The following is a 26,951-nucleotide window of genomic DNA, read 5'->3' on the forward strand; positions in this document are numbered from 1 at the left end:
AAATCTGCATACTGTATATGCAAGGGAGTTTTCTCAACCAATGAGCGTAACATCCAGTACAAGTATCAAGATAGAAGTAAATGAACCCTGTCCCGCTATTACAGGATGTACAGGTGGATTGTCTATACATTTATGCATTTTGGTAATAAAATACTAGTATGATTTTAGGATATTCTACCATTAATTGTTTTCAAAATTGTGTGATAATACCTCTCTCAACTGACAATCGCTCTCCATGGGAGTGTGTGGGATCTGAACTTAAAAATATATAGGTATTTTTATCACTTAATTGTTGAGCAATCACACTGTGGAATGCCAAACCACAAGAGGTAGTAATGGCAGGCACTATAACAGCTTTTATACAAGGGTTGGGTTTTCCTTAGCACAAATGGCATTGTGGGTTATAATTAATTTAGTGACAAAGAATTTAAAATAGGTAGAGGAAGGTTGAACTTGATGGACCTTGGTCTTTTTTCAACCTATGTAACTATTTAACATGTCTCTGTTGGAGCTCAATCAATTGAGACCCTGTCCCTCCTTGGTCCTCAGTTTGTCTTCCCCCAGGCGTACAGTAAAGATTAAAGAGGTTATCTGACCCAGAAATCCTATTTTTTTTAAGTTAATCTGTGCTGTATTGTAATATATAACACCCCTATGAATTTTGTTTTTGGTTTCTACCTTTTGTTCAGCCTGAAATTCCCTTCATTCCCTGCACCCAGTTTATTTACGTTCTCCTCTCCCAGACCGGGGAGCTTGCTGGGCTTCTTTTCTAACCGCACAGCCAGAGCTAGCATCATCCCAGGCCTAAGTGTCCAACAGTAATCTGCCCCAGCACTAACCTCTGTCATTCATCCCAACATTATGCAACATTCATCCCAACATTATACATCATCTGTAGTGCAGCACCGGTCACTACACCTCACATCTATCGTGCTAGTAAAATTGTTACTTGTCCCCTACATTACAGCTGTCAGCGCCAGTTGTAATGCATTGGGTCCATTCTGTGTCCAGTGATGAGGCTCAATGTCTGGTAGTTTGCAATGAAGATTTGTGGCATCATTGATGAGATGAGAGGTCTGGTAATTACCCCATGGATGGGAACCATGCTTGTACTTCATGTACTACAGGATGCACAGGGCTGCGGCTGTGTAATGGAGCAGGCACAGCTTGTTACATGTAGTAACAATGTGAAGTATTTGGGCTTCTTGATAGCAGCCGAGCTGAGAAGTCTCATCAATTTGTTTCCCATAATTATGTACGTTATGGGATGTACGTGAACACTTACTGATCGCCGTCTTTCCAGGTTCCCATCACTGCTCCAGTTTCCTTGAGCCCATGTGACCTGAATTCAGACCTGCTAGATGACACAGGGATTTGTGTGTGAACCAGAAGTCAATGTAAGTCTATGGCGTCCTTTTCTGAGTCTCATAGACTTACACTAGTAAAGCAGCTACATGGCGCTGAAAACCAGAGAAGACGGCGATCAGTGAGTATATTAAAGGGGTTGTCAGCTCTAAAGCTGCATAGAGTGACTGCAGACTTGTGAAGCCTCACAGTGAGAGCATTCCGAGGATTCTCCGATGCCGGGAGCGGTGATCATGTGACTGCTAGTATGTGATTTGCAACTTCCCGGCCACATTCCGACTAGATGGGCGCAGGCACAGCCTCACTCAGTACACTTGCATGTAGTGAGGCTGCGCCCATCTAGTCGGCTTGTGGTCGGGAGTATGAAAATCACATACCTGCAGTCACATGATCACCGCTCCCGGTGCCAGCACCGAAGTCACAGAGTGACTGCAGACTTAAAGCTCTAGACCGGACAACCCCTTTATGGGGTCCCAACATGGGAACAGGTCATTCTTTGTGTACATCTGCGCCCATACAACACAATTATGAAGTGCCAATGGGTTGATATGATAGCCGGGAGTGGGTTGAAGACGTCCATGCCCCCCATCCTGGAGCGCCATTGGAACCCAGCCTGTGACCGGCTTCATAGGAGACTGATTTTTACTATATAGACCAATACTGAAGTATTGCAGTATATAATACAATCAATTGGACGATTACAGGTTCAAATCCTCTAATGCAGAGGCGGGGACCAGTTTTTCTGCCAAGGGCCATTTGGATATGTATACCTAAATCACGTGCTAACTCCGCCCACAAAGTACGTCCTGACGCTGGCACTGGTGTCAGGACATAATCTTTCATTGCACGCGCCTCAGCATTCAGTAGTGAACACTGTGTGTACGTGCTCACAGAGCAAGAAGAAATTACAGGGCCTGCGGCAGTCAAAATACAGCTGGTGGCCCAAGTACTGTGGTGTCCAGGAATCTGCTCGGGGGCCGGATAAAAGTCGTCAAGGGCCTGAGGTTCCCCATCTCTGTTCTAGGAAGATTAATAAATACAGTGAAAAGTAAAAAAGAAAAAAAGAAAAAGTTACCCAATTAAAAATAAGGAAAAAAAATTAAAAATTTTTGCTTTTATAGCCATTTTCTGAGACCAGTAACGTTTTCATTTTTCCAGATCTGTAACTTTGTGAGGGCTTATTTATTGCGCCCTAATATGATATTTTTATTGATACTATTTTGGTATAGATACCATGTTTTGATCACCTCTTATTGCATTTTATTGGGATGTTGTGGCAGACAAAAAAAACGTAATTTTGGTGTTTAGATTTTTTCTCTTGTTACACCATTTACCAATCAGATTAATTTATTTTATGTTTTTATAGATCGACATTTCTTAACGATAGTTTTATTTTCAATGGGGCAATGGTGGATTTGAACCTGTGTTTTTTTTTTATTTTTTCATATTTATTTATTTTTTATACTGTATTTAATAGTCCCCTTAAGGGACTTGAAGCTGCAATCATCCGATCTCCTGTTGTACGTTGCCATGAGCAATAGGAGGATTACAATATTAAAAAAGCCAAGATAACCCCTTTAAGTATCTCTGAGAACCTGTTTGTAAAACATGTCTGTCATAGGAAATATTAAGAAAATATTTTCTCTCCCCTTGAAGCCCCTCTCACCCCTCCCTTTCCATCATCTGTCAGTTAACGAAGCCCGATGCAAATCGCAGCACCAGGAGAGGTGGCAAACTGAAGTGGCACAGGGCTGTGATAAATTTACACCTGGGTGAGGAGGATGCAGCTCATTTAAGCTTCAAACACACTCACAATTGCGAGGACAATTCCCAGCTACAAACTCCAGTTTGGCCGGCACGGACACAAAATATGGAATATTTAAAGTTCTATCCACCGATAATAATGGGGCCCATATTTTTGTGGCAGGGTCGGCCAAGGAACAATATGCATAATTTTCTGTAGCAGTATGCCCCTCCGGTGAGCGGTAATGTAAAAGTACAAAATAACAGACCGCAGCTATGTCATGTGTGGTCTCTAAAGAAAGGTAAATTCATAATGGAAAATATGGTATCACTTTCGGGCTTCTGCGATAAAGCAGCAAGAAGTTATCGCAGAAGCCAGATATTTTAATAAAACCATAATCAAGGTCATCGCAGGGGAGTATGTGGGCAGGTTCCCCCTTCGGCATAAAAGACCCCACTGGAGAGAGATCAGCATTCATTGCCGGGAGCATATATTTTATATAGAAGGGGTCACGTTCAATAACAGTCAAATCAATTGGAGTGCCTCCCCTCCAGCTATACTGAGTAGTCTCTGCGAACTTTATTAGTAAGTTTCTTCTATTTAATCCCTTTTACTTTAGTGTAAACTGTATATTCTGTATTGTAATGTTTCCTTCTGTAAAACCTTTTGTATATTTTTCATAAACACTGCCTCCCTTTTGGATTAAATATAAAATTTAATAGTCCTGTTTCTTTTGTCCTGTAATCGTCCCTCCCCCAAAGCCATATACGCTACCAGAAAGCAGGCGTCCGACCAGGCCTGTATTATAATTCAAATTTGGTTGATGGTGGCAGTGAATAATATTAATTGGGCTACTGTGAAGCTGGCAGTAACCGTACGGGGGCGTATACGCATATTCCATGTGTTGGAATCCGGAGGTGTGTACGCCATATGCTTTCAGCTCGCTTGCCGATACCTACATAGTGAGTAATCGGGATCGCGTGCGCATGAATCCCTGACAACCCTGACAGAGTGACGGCAGCGGTGGGATATTGTGTGACCTCCCCTTTGTTGTCCCTGACAATGTCCAAAGCAGAGCCAGCAGGCAAGGGAGGATTTAATGAAGAGAGGACCTCACCTGTAAATGGAGTAATTTTGTTATCAGATGATGCTATCCATTAGGTTTCTAGTAAGGTATCTAAAACTTTAGAATAAGAATCCTGAAAATTCGGACTAATGCTATAACTCAAAACAGTAATTGGTTGTTCCCCTGCAGGTGAGACCTGTTTGCTCTTGAAGCCAACTCTCGTATTTCATTTGTTTTTGTTGTTCCCTATGGATTGACCATCTAAATGGGCTGAGCTCCCTACTATTTCCTGATTAATGATATGGTTATGAGATGATATTTCATCATTAATACTGGAATCTGAGTCTGTCGTCCAATAATCAGTGAAATTTACAGGGTTTTTTTTATCGTTGTTCCGGAAACATTTGGTATTTTTATTCCACTGAAAAATTCTATCTTGATCAAAATCTGAGTCTTCTGTGTCAGGATATAGGGGCAGACCGCATTTGGCTGGCAGGTATTGGGTTTGTCACCCCATAGGATTAAGATTGAAGGACTATGAAAGCCGAGGAATCAATAAAAATGACTGCCATGTTCCTGGTGTAAAGGAATGGAAGATGCTGGGTATCTCTGAAATAAATTGCTGTGTGACATAAAGGTATATTTGTGATGCTGCGGGATCTACTGTTATTACAGAACATTGATGAAAAGTGCCGTAATTATATGGTTAATGCTATGGTTTAATGTATCCCATTTATGTAGAAATTATGAACTGTAGGCAGCTGGGAAGGGGAGAGTTACAGAGGGTCAACCCTGGAGCTGGGCAGGAGAAAGTTACAGAGGGTCAGCCCTGCAGCTGGGCAGGGGGAGAGTTAGAGGGTCAGCCCTGCAGCTGGGCAGGGGAGAGTTACAGAGGGTATGCCCTGCAACTGGGCAGGAGAGAGTTACAGAGGGTCAGCCTTGCAGCTGGGCAGGAGAGAGTTACAGAGATTCAGCCCTGCAGCTGGGCAGGAGAGAGGTACAGAGGGTCAGCCCTGCAGCTGGGCAGGAGAGAGTTACAGAGGGTCAGCCCTGCAGCTGGGCAGGGGAGAGTTACAGAGGGTCAGCCCTGCAGCTGGGCAGGAGAGAGTTACAGAGGGTCAGCCCTGCAGCTGGGCAGGAGAGAGTTACAGAGGGTCAGCCCTGCAGCTGGGCAGGGGAGAGTTACAGAGGGTCAGCCCTGCAGCTGGGCACAGGAGAGTTACAGAGGGTCAGCCCTGCAGCTGGGGGAAGTCTTTGGAGATGTTTCTAGATGGTTCACTGTACATACAATAGACTGTAGTTGTAGTGCACATTTCCTATGTGGGGCTCTGTAGAGTGAGGTTGGGCTCCATCTATTGCTCATTGTTGGCACTTGAGGAATGATATTAGGTTTGCGGAAAAATCTAGTAGAAGGGGAGAAGTTTACTCTATAAATAGACCCCTGGGTGCTGTTAGGCTATGTGCCCACGATGCAGAAATGCTCCGGATTTTTTTCTGAGCGTTTCTGCATCTCCCTAGCAGAAAAAATGCATGCGGATTGTACATGTGGATTGTACATGCGGATTGTACATGCGTTTTCCTGCCAGGGACAAGGGGATGTGAAGCGTTCTTCACTTGCATTTCCGCATGCGGGTTGACAAGCGCTTTCCAAACGATTTTAGCATCACTTGGAAAGTGCTTGTCAACTTGGTCAGTGGACACACTACATAAATCCATGCAAACGGCATGGATTTATATAGTGTGACTGAAAGAATGTTTAAAAATAAAAAAATAAATCTATACTTACCTTCCTGGCTGCCGGCAGATCGCGGTACACTGAAGGACCTGCAGACATCAGCATCGCGTGACCCGTCACATGACTATGACGTCAGCGCAGGTCCTCCAGTCCATCGCGATCTGCCGGCAAGGGAGGACGAGCGCAGCGCGGGCCGTCAGAATGTAAGTATAATATTTATTTTTTATTTTATTCTTTTTTTTTACAGGTTCTATGGTACCCGGGTCCGGAGGAAAGTCTCCTCTCCTCCACACCTGGGTGCCATCCGCACATTGAACGCATGTATTCCGCATGTGCTTATCTAGTGAAGTGGAATACTTGCATTCTAATGCAAGTCAATGGCAGCGAAAACACAGCGCTTCCACAAAATAATTGGTAGTGCTGCGTTTTTTTCCGCAATGATAATCCGCAACGGAAATTTCCGCAGCATGTGCACAGCACATGCGGATTATCATTGGGGAACATTGCTGCCCTTCTACCATGCGTTTTTTAAGCATTTCTGCAGTGTTTTTGCCGCTGCGGAAACGCTTAAAAAACGCATCGTGGGCACACAGCCTTAGAGCTCAGTTGTAGATTGAGAGTTAAAAAGAGAAGAATCGAAAGACTGAGAAGCAAGGAGAAAGCTGGAACAGGATATTGAGCTTCTAAACTGATCCTAATACTGACACATGGCTGAGAAAATGGAGAACAGCTGGTAAGACCTGGGACCGGGTCAGAGATTTGATGAGGAAAGAGCATCTCTAGTGGCAGTGAGACGGGGTCCAGAAAGGTATCCAAGGGTTTATGTGCAAACTAAGAAAGTAAGGAGAAAGGCTATGTATAACACAGACTTGGAGTTTATAGAAATAAGTCTAGATAGCCAAGTCAGGGCACAGATCATACACTGGGAGGCAGCAGGAAGAAGGAAAGGAAAGAGCCATCAGGAAAGATGGAGACAACTAATGAATGTAACTGATGGATACTGTATAAGTTATGCCCCATCACGTGAAACCATTCAGTATGTGCCTGTGTTGGAAACAGATGATGTGATTGACAAGTTATGTACATGCTATTCTTTCTATATACTGTATCTGTTACATCAAGTTAATCAGTAAAATTCAGTTTATTTTCATAACTAACAGAATCGTCCCTTGTCTATAGATTATATCTGGGGTGTCTGTCTCATCTGAGTATATGCGGACATAGAGGAAAACATCTGCAGAACTGAACAACACACACTCTAAGGAACCCGTTTCACTGGTGTTTAGGGTCACAGTGCAACACCTTGGTCCATGCGACTGTTAGGAGATGGACATACTGCCCACAATCCCCCTTGAAGATCAAGTGTAATCTTATATTGTGTAATGTGAATTGTGATATGTGTTAATGATGTTGGTATAGTGTGTTGCCTGATGGTAGGGAGAGTTAAAGTTAAGATTGCGACTAACCCAGAGTGGGAGGGGATAGAGTGAAGGGACAGAGAGTTTCTTGCCAGAATGTCACATAGGACCCAGTGTCTGTAAAAAGCATACCTAAAGTCCGATCAATGAGAAATGCTGCGTGACGTGGGTGTCCCTAACGTGATAGGAGACCATGAAAGGAGATAGCGAGATCCCAGTGGAAGGAAGCGGAGAAGTGAATGAAGAACAGAGTGATGGATCTGAAATAGGTCCTTGGATAGGATGCTTAGCAGTACAGCCCAAAGTTTATAACTCAGAGAGGTAACGGGCCAAGACGGAACATAGTATGGGAGATGAAGAGATTGCGCAGGACAGAAGTACCAAGGTGTCAGTGACAGAAAAGTTAAGTACCAGCCATACTGGCAATATAGTTCCTTAGAGGTGTAAGAAGACAGGACCGCGGGTTGAGAATAGGACTCTTGCTAACTGGACTGCAGTAGAGAGGAACGGCGAAGATATAGAACAAGAGACTAAAGAGGAAGGAATTGGATCTGTGTGTGTAAAATGCTCTGCATTGTGAAGGACCCATTCATAAAGTTGTGTGCCCGCTATCTACTGTATATGATCTCCACCAAATTATCGTTTAGTAAAAAGTTTATTTTTGACTGGTGGTCTCCCTCATTGAACTGTCAATCATCTGTTCCTGGCCAACCAAAGTCATTGGTAACATGCAGCCTGCAATGGCGTAGTGCCCCCACAGCGCAAGTCCCCACACTCAGCCAGGACCCCCAATTTCATTTAACCTGCAGAAGCGTCAGAGACGAGGACCTTGCCCTCGGCTACCACCCCGTGCCACGTTTCAAGTCCATTATACTGGAAGCAATCCATGACTACACGACCCTTGTGACATGGATCATTGTACTTTTACTGTAGAGTCAACAGCTAACATGAAGGGATGAATTCGGTTGGACACAATACTCAGGTAAGCCCTAGTATACAAACATCCATCCACAGGTGTTGGGGGACCCATGATGTGCTCAGACAATATTTTCCACACCATTAATCCACCAGTCAGAAATGTTGATACCTGATAAGAAGTGAACATGGATTCATTCTGCATGCACAATATTCTGACTCTCACATCAACAACAGAAATCTCATCCGTGCAGAAAATGTTTTCCACTGCTATGTGAAATAAATGTTGCTTTCTTTTGACCAATGAAGATTTTTTCTTTCTGTTTTGTTGGAAAGCAATGGCAATGAAACAGGTCATCTGATGAAATAGCCCAATTGTGAAAGGAATAATGAATGCATCCGGATACATTAGCATTCATTTGCAATTTGTATGACTGTGCACCAACTGTTCTAAGAACAATTCTTGATGTCTTCGTTGAGGAGTTGCTTATATCCATAAGATCTAATATTACTGGATGCTTTTCTTTTCTAACAACATTCTTAATATACTCTTGACATCATTGTATGTAAAAACCCCATAATCTCGCAGTGATGACCTTGTGCAAAGTCATTCAGATTGCTTAATCTTCACATTCTGAAAACTGATCATTTCATATTGCACATCGAGGGTCATGTGTCTAATAAGTTACAGATGGGAAAGGGCTGCTGCCTAATTTCCAGAAAATGAACCTCCAGTTGGGAAAGAGTAGATGTCTCAAATAAATTGGCCATTCAGTAAAATATACTGGTGGCTAAAACAAGGCCTTCACAGCTTCCACACATTAGAGGGGAGATCTCATGACACCTTCTCTCCATCTACCTGATGATCCTGAGGAACATTGGGATTTTCTTGTTTACAGTCCTGTGGAAGAAGAGGACGGGGACATCTCTCTGATGTTGTCCTCTTACAGGATGGATCTGTAGGAAACACAAATAGGGATTGAATTCATTCTTCACATACAGATAATTATAGGCCGTGTGTATTTAGTCCTGTCTATTACCTGGTGATGTGAGGGGCTGGGGAACCTCCATCATGATGTCCCTGTACAGATCTGTGTGTCCTTCTAAATACTCCCACTCCTCCTTGGAGAAATGGACGGTGATATCCTGACACCTTATAGGAACCTGACACATACAATAATACCATGACCACCCCTATCCCTTCATAGCGTTACTGTATAATGTCCCAGCATTCCCAGCAGTGTCACCTCTCCAGTCAGCAGCTCAATCATCTTGTAGGCGAGTTCTAGGATCTTCTGGTCATTGATGTCCTCATGTATCAGGGGTTGAGGTGGAGGCCCCATGATTGGGATCAGGGGTCTTCCCCATCCCTCAGACACAGGGTCCTGACAGCGCTTCTTCACTACTGTGTAATCCTGGTCATGGAGAGACACATTAATAAATCTCACTACAGACATTTCCAGAGTCCTCACCTCTCCAGTTCTGTCCATTTGTTATTCCCATAGATAAGAATGATGTAATGTGACGTCATCAGAATCTCTCACCTCTCCAGTAAGCCGGAAGAGGATCTCTAGGGTGAGGTGTAATATCCTCTCCGCCATCTTGTCCCTGTCTCTATCCATCCTTGATGATCAATCAGGAAAATTCTCTTATATAGAAGATCTCCACTGAGAGGATCCAATATTGTAGGGACCTGAATGGGGAGGAGATGACTATGTAACATCATAAACATCCCAAGTAAGAAATCTCCGGAGCTGTTACCGGCTTCACCTGATAACTACATCCAGCTATGGCCCCGTCCTGCCCCCGATATAAAACATAATCCAATTACAGTCACTGTTATAGTCAGGCCTTCATTTAGTCTCCGCCATGATATGGGAACTACAGTAAACACTGACACACAAGCAGCACAGTAATGGACTCTTTACACAGACTGATCTAGTGTTAGAACCCTCCTGTTAGTTTTTTCTGTCTTGTGGTTTGCAGTCATGTGACCATCTGCCTTTATATTCCAGCTCCACCCTTCTGGCTGTGCTGGACTTCAGTGTTTGACTGTTTCTCTAGCCTGGTGCTTCTGTGCCTTTCTCTGTCAAGTTTGCTTGGTCCTCTGGGACCTCTAGTACTTTTTGTCAGTTTATCTTGTGTGTTCTGCAACAACTTCTGTTTAGGAGGTGTCCCATTTTTGTCCCAGTCCTTAGTTCTTTTAGGGACTCCTCCCTTAATTCTATAGGTCTTCGTTCAGACTAGCCGTGGACTAAAGCGGGTCTGTTCACTAGGAACAGGCAGCCCGCTACATCATAGGGATTCAGCTTAGTCTTACTGTAGGGACAGCTTTCCCCTATCTTTCCTTAGTTCATGTTGCAGATCATAACAGTAAGTCCAGCCCAAAAGCTAAAAGGAAAGAAATTCAGGGATCAGTATTGTTTCCGTCCAGGATTTGGCTCAACGCCTGCAGGGATTGTCTCTTGAGGTGGCCGAGCTTCAGCAACACGTGAGCAGCTGTTCTGGAGCGCATTTTGTCGAACCCAAGGTAGGACTGCCTGATGTTTTTTATGGTAAACAGCAAGATTTTTTTTCCTTCAAAAATGCTTGTTTGTTATATTTTCGTTTGAGACCAAGATCCTCTGGGAATGAATCACAGCACATTGGTTTTATTATGTGACTTTTGTGCAATGAACCACAGGGGTGGGCCTTTTCTCTCCAGCCTAATGATCCGTGTTTAAGGTCTGTTGAAGAATTTTTTCCTGCTGTGGGGCTATTATATGACGATCCTGATCGAATCTCATCTGCTGAATCACAACTTAGACGTTTGAATCAGGGGTCAGATGATGTTGAAAATTATTGCACACACTTCAGGAGATGGGCTTCAGAAGTTAAGTGGAATGATCCGGCGCTGAGATGTTTATTTCTTGCTGGTCTGAGTGAAAGGGTTAAGGATTTGCTAATTGCATTACCTGCACCTGAGACTCTGCAGGAAGCTATGCAGTTAGCTGTTCATATTGACAGGAGACTGAGGTGCAGGCTCAATGAGGTAAAGACTCCTGTAATGTCAGGTCCTAGTCCCCAAAAAATCTGCTCTGACGGCGGGGAACCGATGGAGGTTGGGGGGATGTCACTCCGCTCTCAGGAACGAGACCGGAGATTTGCCGAGGGATTGTGTCTTTATTGTGGTAAAGCTGACAATTTGATTAAGTATTGTGAGAGTCGTTTTAAGTAAAGAAAAAAAAAAGGTCAGTTACGCCCGTATAGCTTGTTTATGCTCTTCAGGAGTATTTCTTTCTGGGAGTACTACTTTGCAGGGAGATTTCATTGAATTTCAGGTATTTGTAGATTGTGGTTCAACACTTAATGTGATTGATAAAGGGTTGTTGGAAAACCTTAAATTGAAATCCAAACCTTTGTCATCACCTATTTCTGTGGTTGCAATTGATAACACTCCTTTGAAATGTATTACTCACAAGACTGCTGCATTTCCCTTCACTATCAATGGAGTTCACCAAGAAATTTTGGACTTGGTTGTTTTGGATAATTTGCCCTCTCCAGGTGTTCTAGGATTGCCTTGGTTAAGACTGCACAATCCTTTATTGAGCTGGTCCACTAATGTGATTAAGTCTTGGAGTCCGAAGTGCTATGATAAATGTTGTAATGGTCGCATTGCGGCTATGGAAAAAGGGGAATTACCGGTAGCTATTCAAAATTTTTGGAGTTTTTTTTCGGAGGAGAAGTCGCAAGTTTTACCTCCTCATAGGGATTATGATTGCGCCATTGAGTTTGTTCCGGGTGCTACTCTTCCCAAAAGTCACTTGTTTAATCTGACTATCCCTGAAAGAAAGGCCTTGGAGGAGTACATACAGACTAGCCTGGCTGCTGGTCACATTAGACCTTCTAAGTCGCCTGTGGTAGTTGGATTCTTCTTTGTTAAAAAAAAGGACGGCGGTTTACCTCCATGTCTGGATTTTCGTGAAATTAATAAGATTACCTTACACAATTCCTACCCATTGCCGTTAATTCCTGACTTGTTTAACCAGTTAGTGGGAGCCAAGTGGTTCTCCAAAATTGATCTCCGGGGGGCATACAATTTGTTACGTGTGAAGGAGGGTGATGAATGGAAAACTGCTTTTAACACCCCGGTAGGTCATTTTGAGAATCTGGTGATGCCTTTTGGTCTTACCAATGCACCTGCATTTTTTCAGAACCTTATTAATGACATCCTGAGACCTTTGATTGGTAAGAATGTGGTTGTGTATTTGGATGACATTTTGATTTATTCACCAGATCTAGAGTCCCATTGACAGAGTGTATGTGAAGTTTTGCAGTTATTGAGTGATAATTCACTCTTTGCTAAGCTGGAGAAATGTGAGTTCGCTGTGCAGAAAATTCGTTTTTTGGGCTACATTGTCTCCAGCGAGGGCTTTGAGATGAACCCTGTGAAGGTTCAGGCTGTGCAGGAATGGCCTAGGCCTATTGGTTTGAAATCTATGCAGAGATTTTTGGGTTTTGCCAATTATTACAGAAAATTCATTAATCATTTTTCTGTAATTGTTAAACCTCTAACCGATCTCACCAGGAAAGGTGCGAATACGGCCCAGTGGACTACTGAGACCATTGAAGCGTTTGAGTATCTCAAAGAGAGGTTCAGTTCTGCCCCTATCCTTATGCAGCCTGATGAGACCAAGCCTTTTTGGTCAAGGTCGATGCTTCATTGGTGGGGGTCGGAGCAGTTTTGTCTCAGGAGAACAAGGGTGGAGTACATCCTTATGCCTTCTTTTCGAAAAAATTTTCAGAAACCGAACTGAATTATGATGTTGGAAATCGGGAGTTGCTGGCTATTAAACTCGCGTTTGAACATTGGTGTCATTTTTTGGAAGGCGCTAGATTTTCTGTTCAGGTTTTCACAGATCATAAGAATTTGATCTATCTGGATGCTGCCAAGCGCTTGAATGCCCGTCAAGCTAGGTGGGCACTTTTTTTTTCTCGGTTTCATTTTTCTGTTACCTATATGCCTGGTGCTAAGAATGTTAAAGCCGATGCTTTATCTCGCAGCTTCTCTCCTGCGGTCGGTGCCGAGGAGGACGAGAGCATTTTGCAGAAAGGAGTTGTGGTGGCGGCTTTGGACTCCGTTTTGGAGAATGGGATTCTGAAAGCTCAAGATGATGCTCCATCTAACACTCCCCATGGGAAGTTGTTCGTGCCTAGAGCCTTTAGGAGAGATTTGTTTGCGGAGTGTCATGAGTCTCGGTTGGCAGGTCATCCAGAAATTTCGGAGACTAAGAGACTTATCAGTCGCAGTTTTTGGTGGCCTGGATGGCAGAAGGAAGTCATCAAGTGGGTGCGTCAGTGTACTGTGTGTGCTAGGTCAAAGGCTTCACATACTCCTGCTGCGGGATTGCTTTGTCCTCTGGAGGTTCCTAGTGCGCCTTGGACGCATCTCACTATGGATTTTATTACTGATCTTCCTGTGTCCGAGGGTTTTACTGTCATCTGGGTGGTCGTGGACCGTTTTAGTAAGATGTGTCATTTGGTTCCATTCATTAAGTTGCCCTGCGCCAAGACACTCGCTAAAGCATTTGTTAAGGAGATTGTCAAGCTCCATGGCGTTCCTACGGATATTGTTTCTGATAGAGGACCTCAGTTTGTGGCTCGCTTTTGGCATGCTTTTTGTGACAGGTTGGGAGTCCATTTGTCATTTTTGTCTGGTTATCATCCTGAGTCTAATGGACAGACTGAAAGAAAGAACCAGGATGTTGAACAGTTTTTGCGTTGTTTTGTGGCGGACAATCAAGAGGTGTGGTCTGAGTTTCTGCCTCTCGCAGAATTTGCTCTTAACAATCATACATCCTCCTCTGCTGGGTGTTCTCCTTTTTTTTGTTGTACTGGGAGACATCCGTCTTTTGGTTCGTTCTCCAAATTGGGGTCGGCGGTGCCGGAGGAGGAGAATTTTTCCAGTGATTTGGAGAGAGTTTGGACTAATGTACGTTGTAACCTTCAAGAGGCTAACAAGAAGTCCAAGAAGTATTTTGACAGGAAACGTAAAGAGGTTTTGTTTACTGTAGGTGACATGGTTTGGTTGTCCTCGAAGAACCTGCGGTTGAGAATTCCCTCTAAAAAACTGGGTCCTAAGTTTGTGGGTCCATTTAAAGTGCTTCAGGTTGTTAACCTGTCTGCTGTTAGGTTGGATGTCCCTACTTCCTGGAAAATTAATCCTGTGTTTCATGTTTCCTTGTTGAAAAAGGCTGACGTATCTGATAGGGACGCCACTGTCACAGTTCCTCCTGTGGTGGAAGACGGCGAATATGAAATTTCTCGTATCTTGATTTCTAGATGGCATAGAGGGAGATTACAGTACCTTGTCTCCTGGAAGGGTTTCGGTCCCGAAGACAACTCCTGGGTAAGGACGGATGATGTCTCTGCTCCTAGGCTTGTTAAAGCTTTCCACAGGAGGTTTCCGGATAGGCCTGGGCCTGGAGGATCCGGAGGATCCTCATAAAAGAGGGGGTACTGTTAGAACCCTCCTGTTTGTTTTTTCCATCTTGTGTTTTGCGGTCATGTGACCATCTGCCATTATATTCCAGCTCCGCCCTTCTGGCTGTGCTGGACTTCAGTGTTTGACTGTTTCTCTAGTCTGGTGCTTCTGTGCCTTTCTCTGTCAAGTTTGCTTGGTCCTCTGGGACCTCTAGTACTTTTTGTCAGTTTGTCTTTTGTGTTCTGCAACAACTTCTGTTTAGGAAGTGTCACATTTTTGTCCCAGTCCTTAGTTCTTTTAGGGACCCCTCCCTTAATTCTATAGGTCTTCGTTCAGACTAGCCGAGGACTAAGGCGGGTCTGTTCACTAGGAACAGGCAGCCCGCTACATCATAGGGATTCAGCTTAGTCTTACTGTAGGGACAGCTTTCCCCTATCTTTCCTTAGTTCATGTTGCAGATCATAACATCTAGACCATTAACGGGGTATTCTCAAGTTTGAAAGTTATCACCCATCTGTAGGATATGGGAGAACTTCCTAATTGTTGGGGGCCCAAATATTATTACACTTCAGTTGATTTAGGATCCTGTATTTTGCATAGCTGCATGTACAAAGCTGTCCCCTACATATTATTCTTTTTCACTGCTCAAGTATCACATCCACAGTCTCATTATCACACAGTCACATAATCATGATCACATATTGCACATTTTATATTTGTACACACTATGGTTGATCCGCTCACTCAGCTGTTCATGGAGGTAAACATGGAACACTGTCTCTTTAAACTTTCCGTTGGTTTATTAATTGGCATAAACCAATGTAGAGTTCATGAAAAAAAAACATAGCCCATATGGCATAACGGCAAAACAAAATAAGAAAATGTCCAGCAAAGTCCTTACACCGGCATTACACTCAGGATTACCAAAAACCACATGGTTCAGATTAGCACCAAGAAACACAAGCTCCTCTTTCTGGAGCAGACTTCCAGATACCGAATCCTACCTGAGACAAAAGGCTGGCTATTTAAAGCCCAGACCATTCCCTGGGATGGAGATATGGTGGATGGCCTCCCACCCGCACTTTAGCCATCCACCTATAAAACATGCCCTTCTAAATATGGCTGCTTAACCCTCTCTGCACCTACTATGCAGGAGAAGACTTCCATGTTTCATATCACTGAAGCCAACAGCCTCAATGAAACATATCTCCCCTCCAGTAATCTGCCAGTGACTTTGTCACAACACATATACTCGTATTGTCACGCAAGGTGTGGGAAAGACTTAGTGCAACACAAAAGGGAAGAGGGAAAGGGAGCCCAGACTCTAGGGAAAGGGGGGAAGTGGAGATCTCCTAGGTAGATCTAGCGTCACCCTGTCTCCCCTAACGTCTCTGTATTGGCTCTTCACCAATAGCTGCATGCATGCCTCGCCCTGTCTTTCCCTGGCGTATAGCTAAGGCTAGGGAAGAGAGGAGATGAGCACTAGTCGATCTACACTAAACACAACAGGAGTGGACAAACGGGGAAATTGCTTAGCTTTAGACGAACTCCAGACAAATGCGCACACGTCCTCAAGCTTCAGAGCGGACGAAATACTGCTGTTGCTAAAGCCTTCACAAGGAGTAATGAATATCGCCGGCACCTCCCTCTGAAACACAGCAGGTACTTCTACACCCAGGCTGGGTGTTAATTAGCCAGAGGAAGGTAGCCGCTGGGTCCTAGAGTCTCTAAGAAGATGTCTGTAATGCCAAACGTAGAGATCTCCTGCAACCAACTGCAGGGTGACTGTCTGTCACCTCTGACACACCCGTGACATATACAAAGGTGCTTCTTGCAAATTTACGATATCATCAAAAAGTTAATTTATTTCAGTTCTTCAATACAAAAAGTGAAACTCATATTATATAGAGTCATTACAAACAGAGTGATCTATTTCAAGTGTTTATTTCTGTTAATGTTGATGATTATGGCTTACAGCCAATGAAAACACAAAAGTCATTTATCTTAGTAAATTAGAATATTTTATCGCACCAGCTTGAAAACTGATTTTAAAATCTGAAATATATATATCCACCCCCTGGATGCCGATACAGTTGAAAGCAATGATGGAGAAGGGAGCGTCAGCTGATGATCCCTTGTCAATCATTCTTCCTCTGCGTCTGATGTCACTACAGGAACGATGATGTCACTGCGCTGAGAAGTCCAGCGTTTCAGAACCCTCGCTGCAGAGACCGGAGCAGCGGAGGAACAAGGAGGAGAGGTGAGTATTGTATTTTTTTTTAAATCAGTGAGCACATTGTGGTGGCCATAACACTGTATGCAGGACTTTGGTGGGGGTTTTGTACAATATGGAGGACTATGGGGGGTGCATTACACAACATGAAGGACTATGGAGGTCCATTATACTGTATGGAGGACTATAGGGGGTGCACTATACTATATGCAGTACTATGGGGGTCTATTATACTGTATGGATGACTATGCGGTCCATTTTACTATATGGAGGACTATGGGGAGTGCTTAATACTATATGGAGGACTATGGGGGGTGCGGTCATGACTGTGTTGGGACTATGGGCGCCAACCAGGTCCCTAGAACTAGAGGCGCCTTAGTCTATCCCTGTCACCTGGATTACTCCTGAAGGTGGAGACATCGGGTTCATGTGCCTTGCTATGCTCCTATATCAACCCTTATCTGTCCCCTCCCCCACCCAGGGTAGTGGGAAGCTGAAGTGTATAGGAATACACTAACCAGACAAACCAGGAGAAGACAGACAGGGTTAAATGAAAATGCCAATCATACAAAATACAGTCACCAAACAACTAAGTGGGACATAGGGGAGTTAAAGGAAGGAGACACCAAATAGGAGAGGATGAGGATCTGCACAAAGACCAAACTCCATGCAACAATCTGCAAATGCCAACTCCAACCACAAACAACACCTAACTCCAGAGCCAGGCAGTTAGAACTAACATCGGCAATCTCTAAGTGCCAGAGGCGAGCATATACAGTGCCTACAAGTAGTATTCAACCCCCTGCAGATTTAGCTGGTTGACACATGCGGAATTAACTTGGCATTGTGACATTTGTACTGTAGATCAGCCTGGAAGTGGGAAATGCACTGCAGCAAATTTTTTTTTTGTTTTTTGTTTTTTTTAAAACGTAAAAAGTTAATTCAGAGTGTCATTTATTATTCAACCCCTCAAACCACAAGAATTCTGTTTGGTCCCCCTAATGTATTAAGAAGTAGTTCAGGCACCAAGAATAATGAACTTCACATGTGTGGATTAAAGATCTCTTTTGCCAGCCTTTTCTGACTATTTAAGATCCTCCCCAAACTTGTGAACAGCACTCAGACATGGTCAACATGGGAAAGACAAAGGAGCATTCCAAGGCCATCAGAGACAAGATCGTGGAGGGTCACAAGGCTGGCAAGGGGTACAAAACCCTTTCCAAGGAGTTGGGCCTACCTGTCTCCACTGTTGGGAGCATCATCCGTAAGTGGAAGGCTTATGGAACTACTGTTAGCCTTCCACGGCCAGGACAGCCTTTGAAAGTGTCCTCCCGTGCCGAGGCCAGGCTTGTCCGAAGAGTCAAGGTTAACCCATTGGTTTCAGTAAATACCATAAGTAACGTACTCCACCGCAATGGTCTCCGTTCCAGACGAGCCCGTAAGGTACCTTTACTTTCAAAGCGTCATGTCAAGGCTCGTCTACAGTTTGCTCATGATCACTTGGAGGACTCTGAGACAGACTGGTTCAAGGTTCTATGGTCTGATGAGACCAAGATCGAGATCTTTGGTGCCAACCACACACGTGACGTTTGGAGACTGGATGGCACTGCATACAACCCCAAGAATACCATCCCTACAGTCAAGCATGGTGGTGGCAGCATCATGCTGTGGGGCTATTTCTCTGCCAAGGGGCCTGGCCATCTGGTCCGCATCCATGGGAAGATGGATAGCACGGCCTACCTGGAGATTTTGGCCAAGAACCTCCGCTTCTCCATCAAGGATCTTAAGATGGGTAGTAATTTCATCTTCCAACAAGACAACGACCCAAAGCACACAGCCAAGAAAACCAAGGCCTGGTTCAATAGGGAAAAAGTCAAGGTGTTGGAGTGGCCTAGTCAGTCTCCTGACCTTAACCCAATTGAAAACTTGTGGAAGGAGCTCAAGAATAAAGTCCACATGAGACACCCAAAGAACCTAGATAACTTGGAGAAGATCTGCATGGAGGAGTGGGCCAAGATAACTCCACAGACCTGTGCCGGCCTGATCAGGTCTTATAAAAGACGATTATTAGCTGTAATTGCAAACAAGGGTTATTCCACAAAATATTAAACATAGGGGTTGTATAATAATTGACCCACACTTTTATGTTTAAAATTTAATAAAATTCAACTGAGCAACATAACTTTTTGGTTTGTAAGATTTATGCTTCTGTTCATAAAACCTACTCTCGTTTGCAGTTTGAAGGCTCTAACTTATTTGCATCTTATCAAACCAGCTAAATCTGCAGGGGGTTGAATACTACTTGTAGGCACTGTATAGCAGAGGGGAGTGTCCACCACTGAACAGCTGAAATAATCCAAGTAGGAAAGCTCCAGGAGCTTCAATTGAACAGATTAGCCCTTGCACTGCCAGCAAGGAAAAAACTAGCACTTTAAAAAGACTACATGTTAAAAAAATGATAGGTAGCATGCTGTTTAGAGCATTTTTAACATGTACTCTTTTTAATCATGTTTAAATAAATTTCAAGTTTTTAATTAACTCCCTGGATTTTGTGCTGGATAAATCTCTCTTTCATGTTTGGAGTGCTAGTGTTCATTCTGCCGTCTAGAGACAGTAAGGCTCGGCGCACATTTATCCTGTGCTCTGCACTGAGCGCTTACACTGGGGTTTCCATGTAAATCTCTGAAATACATGATTCAAACAGGACCCCCGGTGGAAGATTCCCTATAATGAGGCAGATGGAGACACGGTGGATGAAGCCTGGCCTGTGATGCTGTAGTGTCCGTCTTTTTAGGCGTGCATAAGAGCATGGTTAGCCACAGTTTTGTGCACATCTGAAAAGAAGGACATAGCTGAACAGAGGCCAGATGGAGTCCAGAGTAACCCTGCCTCATTATAGTGAATGGACCCCTCGGAGGTTTCATCCAAATCATGTCTAGATATATATCTAGATGCATCATGTTTAGATATATATATAGATATATATCTAGATGCTGCATCATAAGGGGTGCACACGGTGTGTGGTGCATGCACGTCTCATCTTCAGCAAAGTGTCCTATTCGACAAGTGTCTAACAGTCATTTCAATGACAGTCATTCAGGTCAGGAGTCAGGTAACCCCCACTTTGTACTCTCTTCTATGTACTTTATTCCTGCGTCCATATTCTTGTTTGCTTATTTCATCCACATTCACCCCCCCATTTCCCCCTCCATCACCACTTATCCACATCTGCCCCTCTCTCCTGCCCTCTCCCACATACAGCTCCCATGCTCTTTTTAATTTTCCTGAAAAATCTCACTCTATCTTATCCAAAGATATTGCACAAGAAAACATGTCACAAATCCAAAAATTATTTGCTCTTTCTCTTTTTGCTATTCACTTCAGGGGATATCTCTCCTAACCCCGGCCCATCCTCCACCAACCTCAAGCCCTCCCCCACCTCACATCGAAACCCTGCTAACCTTATTAACATCAGTTGTGCTCCATCTCCCTCCTTCAATTGTGCACTGTGGAATCCACGGTCTGTATACAACAAGCTTTCTTTCCTACACAATTACTTTCTGACCCTCACTGAAACCTGGATCCAGGATTCTGACACCGTCTCCCCTGCCGCTATTTCCCATGGCGGCTTACATTTTTCCCATTCCCCGAGACCTGCGAACAGACTTGGTGGTGGAGTCGGCTTACTCCTGTCATCACAATGCACCTTCCAGGTCATCCCACCAGTTCCATCACTCTCCTTCCCTTCCTTTGAGGTCCACACCATCAGGCTCTTCCATTCCCTCTCCCTCAGAGTAGCGGTTGTATACCGTCCCCCAGGCTTACCCACCCAGTTCCTTGACCATTTTTCTGCTTGGCTGCCGCACTTCATGTCCTCAGAGTTACCAACCCTTATCCTGGGAAACTTCAACATCCCCATAAACAGCCCCACCTCCTCATCCGCATCCCAGCTAATATCTTTAACCACTTGTCTTGGCCTCTCACAGGTTTCAACTTCTGAGACACACAAAGACGGAAACAACCTTGATCTGGTCTTTGTCTGGCTTTGTTCAATCCCCTACCTAGATAACTCCACTCTTCCCCTCTCTGATCATAACATTCTCTCCTTCACACTCACAAATCCTCGCCTGCCCCAGCACACTCCTACCTATCACACATTCAGAAATCTACAAGCCATTAACCCTCATACACTTACAGACTACCTTCACTCATCACTGTCCCCAATCTCCTCTTTTTCGTGTCCTGTTCTGGCTGTAAATCACTCCAATGACACTCTCAGAAGCACCCTGGACCAAGTAGTGCCCCTCAACCTCAGAACCTCTAAACAGAAAAAACAGCCCTGGCTCACACCGAAAACCCAATTTCTCCAGCGATGCTCTAGAAGTGCCAAACGCCTATGGAGGAGAACTCGCACACTAGAAAACTTTATCCACTATAAATTTATGTTAAAAATGTATAACTCTGCCCTTCACCTCGTCAAACAGTCCTACTTCATCACCCTGATCTCCTCACTATCCAACAACCCCAAAAAACTCTGACACCTTTCACTCCCTCCTCAGTCCTAAAGCTCAGGCCCCCATAACGGACATTTGTCCTGAGGAATTGGCCTCCTACTTCACAGAGAAAATAGACACCATCTGTCAGGAAATCAGCTCCCAGACACCAAGTGCCGTGACTCCCATCCCTCCCCACATCTCCTCTGGATCACTCTCCACATTTGACCCAGTCACAGAAGAAGCAGTTGCCCACCACCTCCTACTCTCTATGCTCCACTAAATCGGCATAAAGGACATTGCTCTCTCCTGGTTCTCTTCCTACTTATCTGACCACTCTTTCAGTGTATTGTTCGCTGGCTCCATTTCTTCCCCCCTTCCTCTCACTATTGGGGTTCCTCAGGGTTCAGTACTTGGCCCTCTTCTCTTCTCTCTCTACACAGCCCCAATTGGACAGACCATCAGCAAATTTCAGTACCATCTTTATGCTGATGACACAACTATACACCTCATCCCCTGACTTTACACCCATTGTACTACACAGAACACCAGTGACTGTCTGGCCGCAGTTTCCAACATCATGTCCGCTCTTATCTGAAACTCAACCTTTCCAAAACTGAACTTCTTCTGCTCCCACCATCTACTCACCTCTCTAAATCTGACGTCTCCCTCTCCGTGTGTGGCACCACAATAACGCCAGGCCAGCAGGCGCGCTGTCTGGGCGTTGTGTTTGACACCAATCTTTCCTTCACCTTCCATATACTATCTCTTGCCCGCTCTTGTCGCTTGCACCTGAAGAACATCTCTAGAATCCACCCCTTTCTCGCCTTGGAAACGACAAAAACCCTCACTGTTGCCCTGATCCACTCCCGCCTTGACTACTGTCACTCTCCATTATTTGGCTTCCCCCTCACTCGACTTTACCCTCTACCGTCCATCATTAATGCTGCAGCCAGGGTCATATATCTGACTAATCGATACTCAGACGTTTACGCTCTATTCCAGTCATTGCACTGGCTGCCCATGAATTACAGGCAACAATTTAAATTGCTTGTTCTCAATCACAAAGCTCTCCACAGTGCGGCACCCCCCCTATATCTTTTCCCTCATTTCTGTTCTCTATGCTCCGCAAGCAACTTTCGACTAACATCCGCACTAATCCATACCTCCCACTCCCGGCTGCAAGACTTCTCCCGAGCTGCACCTATTCTTTGGAATGCTCTACCCAAAGAAATTAGGATGAACCACAACTTAAAAAGTTTTTGGCGCTTCCTAAAAACACACCTGTTTAGGGTGGCCTATCACGCAGGGCTGCGGAGTCGTTAAGCCAAACATTCGACTTCGACTCCTCAATATCCATGACACCGATTCCACGACTCCGACTCCCTCATACAAGGCTCATGTGTAAGTAATAAATTTACGATAGGACACATTTTTCTCAGCTAAAAGTCTAGACCCTTAGATCAGGAATAGGACAGACATTTTGGCTGTGTGCCCACGATGCATTTTTTAAGCGTTTCCGCAGCAGCAAAAACGCTGCAGAAACGCTTAAAAAACGCATGGTAAAAGGTGTGCCATGTTCCCCAATGATAATCCGCATGTGCTGTGCACATGCTGCGGAAATTTCCGCTGCGGATTATCATTGCGGAAAAAAACGCAGCACTGCCAATTATTTTGTGGAAGTGCTGCGTTTTCACCACCATTGACTTGCATTAGAACGCATGTATTCCGCTTCACTAGATAAGCACATGCGGAATCCAAGCGTTCAATGTGCGGATGGTACCCAGGTGTGGAGGAGAGGAGACTCTCCTTCGGACCCGGGTACCATAGAAACTGTAAAAAAAAAAAGAATAAAATAAAAAATAAATGTTATACTTACCTTCTGATGGACCGCGCTGTGCTCGTCCTCCCTTGCCGGCAGTTCGCGGTGGAATGAAGGACCTGCGCTGACATCATAGTCATGTGACGGGTCACGCGACGCTGACGTCAGCAGGTCCTTCAGTGTACCGCGGTCTGCCGGCAGCCAGGACCGAGCGAAGCAAGACTGCGGGGGCCATCGGAAGGTAAGTATAGATTTATTTTTTGACATTCTCTCGGTCACACTATATAAATCCATGCCGTTTGCATGGATTTATATAGTGTGACCAAGTTGTCAAACCCTTTCCAAGTGATGCTAAAATCGCTTGGAAAGCGCTTGTCAACCCGCATGCGGAAATGCATGTGAAGAATGCTTCACATCCGCATGTCCCTGGCAGGAAAAATGCATGTACAATCCGCATGTACAATCTGCATGTACAATCCGCATGCGTTTTTTTCTGCCAGGGAGATGCAGAAACGCTCAGGAAAAATCCAGAGCATTTCTGCATCGTGGGCACATAGCCTTATAGGACATTTCATAACTTTCCCAAATTCTTATGAAAAAATATTCCTCACAAACTGCATTGAACTACTGTACCCAATTTATTATATATTTTAGGAGTCGGTCCATTTTATACCGACTCCAAATCCGACTCCACCAAAATAGGCACTGACTCTGACTCCACAGCCCTGCTATCACGTTCTCTAATCAAAGTCCTTTTTATATTTTTATAGCCCATTCATTATTTCTCCAAACATAAGTCAACACCAAACTCCACCAAACCCAAAAGCACTACAAATACTGGCTGGTGATGAGCTCATGCAGCCTTTATCTATCCCTCATCCCCTCAAGATGGCTGGACCATCACTGTAAATAAGTCCCTGTACTTTGTGTCACCCCCACCTTATTATAGATTGTAAGCTCTTACGAGCAGGGCCGTCATTATTTTTGCTTTAATTATTATATTATCTTTAGCTATGTTACTTACTTATGACTGTTGTATATGAACCTCTGAATTGTAAAGCGCTGCGGAATATGTTGGCGCTATATAAATTAACATTATTATTATGTCATTTGGAGATTTAGATGGAAACCCCGATGTAAGTCCTCAGCATAGAGCACAGGATAAATGTGATCGAAAATGTTATGTAAAATGTTCCTAATAAAAACTTCAACTCAACCCATAAAAGAGGAATTCCCCATTCAGGTATATCATGTGATAACGGAAATATAGGGGGCTTCCACGCTACTGGTAGTACAAAGGTTCTGGAAAAGCATTATGGCTCCTCACCCCTCAAAAGAAATCCAGTGAATTTCACACTCCCTAATCCAAATGTCCCCTACCTTAAGAGCTCCACGTTGTGGCTAAACCCACGTTAGTATACATGTTTGGCATTTCAGTAGTGGTGAGCGCCTGCCTAATTTACAGGTGCATGTTTCTAGAAGCACAAGTTGGTTACAATGTACGGGCACTACACCGGCAGATTTGCAAATTTCACTCAGCAACATCCACTGCTAATTGTTTCTGGAAAACACCCATGGAGTCAAAATCATCACTACACCTGTAGATAAATTCCTAGAGGGGTGTAATTTCCAAAATGGGGTCACTTGAGGGGGAATTCGGCTCCTCTGGCACTTGGTGACTCTGTATATAGAGCCCGGAAACTATTTTACGATAATTTGTTCTCCAAGAGTCAAATAGCATACCATCCCTCTTGCCATGTGGCTAAGCAGTGCTGTACAGCCACATAGGAGGTACTGCCACGTTCAGCAGAAATTGTGTGACGAATTTTGGTGCTATTTTTTGCCCATTTTCCCGTGTGACAATGTAATCATTTTTATTCATATAGTGCCAACATATTCCACAGCAATTTACAATTAAGTAGAGACATATACAGACAATAAAAACAATACAATGTAACATGTAACATATTTCAACAGTTATAGGAGGAGTGAGGGCACTACTCGGAAGCTTAGAATGTATATGGAAATAGTGTGACACCACAATAGGTAGAACATGGTCCTCAACCAGTATCTAAGTGCAGTTACCTTGTGCTATTGGGTGCATGGAGGATGTAGAGACAGATGAAAGGCCGGAGCAGATTAAGATTAACATTTTGGAGGGAACAGGGGACAGTTAGGTTAGTGAGTTGAGATGATAGGCTTGTCTAAACAAACGTGTTTTTAAAGCATGCTTAAAAACATGGGGGCTAGGGATAGATATTATTCAAATCGTTTATGGTAGTGCATTCCAGAGAAAGTCTTGGAGACTGAGTCTCGAATTATGGAGGATGTTAGTCTTAGATTAGTTCCAGAACGAAGGGCACGGGAAGGGTAAGATACAAAATCTGGGGCTAAAACAATCTTTTTGTCGTAAAAATGGTTTTATTTTTTCTTCATCGCGCAATGGTGAAAAATTCTTTGACACGCCTGGGTGTTGTCAATTTGATCGCTGCACCCCTAGATGAATTCATTGCGAGGTGTAGTTTGTAAAATGAGGTCACTTATAGGGGGGGGTTCTGCTGTTCTGGCACCTCAGGGGCTCTGCCAATGTGATGTGGCATCCTCAAATCATTCCAGCAAATTGTGCACTCCAATATGGCGCTCATTCCCTTCATAGCTTTGCACTGTGTCTCTAAAGTAGTTTTCTACCACATATGAGGTATTGGCGCACTCAGGATAAATTGTGTAACATATTTTGTGGTCCATTTTCCCCTATTATCCCTTTTGAAAATTGAAAACTTGAGGCCAAAGTAAAATTTCAGTGGCAAAAGCGGTAATTTTCAATAGATTTAGCTGAATGTTATACAATTCTGTGAATCATTTGAAGGTTGAAAATGCTTACTACACCGCTAGGTGAATAGTTTACAAAATGAGATCACTTGTGGGGATTTCTGCTGTTTTGGAATATTAGGGGCATTTGCAATCGGTTCCAGCCAAAATTGCGCTCCATATTTCAATTGGCACTCCTTCCCTTCCGAGCCCTGCTGTGTGCCCAAACAGTAGTTTTCCACCACATATGAGGTATCTGTGCACTCTGGACAAATTGCATGATCCATTTTCTCCTGTTATCCTTATGAAAATGAAAAATTTGGGGCTAAAGCAACATTTTTGTGGGAAAAGTGTATTTTTTCATTTTCCCGGCTCAACAATATAAAATTCTGTGAAGCACCTGTGGGTTACTTAAGGGGTGTTGTTTCTAAAATGGGGTCACTTGTGGAAGGTTTCCACTGTATAGGCACATCAGGGGCTCTGCAAACATGGCATGGCATCCTCTATCTACTTCAGCCAATTTTGCATTCCAAAATTTAAATAGCACTCCTGCCGTGCCCCCAAACACTAGTTTTCCCCCACATATGAGGTATCAGCGTACTAAGGAAAAATTGCACAACAAATTTTGGGGTCCATTATCTCCTGTTACCCTTGTGAAAATAAAAAAATGGGGCTAAAGAATAATTGTTGTGAAAAAAAAGTTTTATGTTCATTTTTTTCTTTCCACATTGCATTCACTCCTGTGAGGCACCTGAAGGCTTAATAAACTTCTTGAATGTCATTTTTGAGCACTTTGATGGGTGCAGTTTTTAGAATGGTGTCACTTTTGGGTATTTTGCTGTCATATAGACCCCTGAAAGTGACTTCAAATGTGACGCGGTCCCTAAAT

The 26,951-nt window shown here is 43.9% G+C and overlaps 1 protein-coding gene across 1 annotated transcript in view; it reads right to left on the bottom strand.

Moving 5' to 3' along the window:
• LOC141272073 (oocyte zinc finger protein XlCOF8.4-like) overlaps positions 1 to 26,951 on the bottom strand; it is a 40,949-nt gene that overhangs the window by 13,282 nt on the left and 716 nt on the right. Inside the window, exons 2-5 of the mRNA XM_073682384.1 lie at positions 9,788 to 9,936; positions 9,491 to 9,658; positions 9,284 to 9,407; positions 9,103 to 9,200 (exon numbers count right to left, since the gene is read on the bottom strand). Of these exons, the coding sequence (XP_073538485.1) occupies positions 9,103 to 9,200; positions 9,284 to 9,407; positions 9,491 to 9,658; positions 9,788 to 9,865 (468 nt within the window). The 5' untranslated portion in view covers positions 9,866 to 9,936. The remainder of the gene's footprint in view (positions 1 to 9,102; positions 9,201 to 9,283; positions 9,408 to 9,490; positions 9,659 to 9,787; positions 9,937 to 26,951) is intronic.

This window comes from Phyllobates terribilis, unplaced genomic scaffold (genome assembly GCF_046119375.1).
Source record: "Phyllobates terribilis strain yellow unplaced genomic scaffold, ASM4611937v1 Scaffold_5__5_contigs__length_657084704, whole genome shotgun sequence".
NCBI lineage: Eukaryota > Metazoa > Chordata > Amphibia > Anura > Dendrobatidae > Phyllobates > Phyllobates terribilis.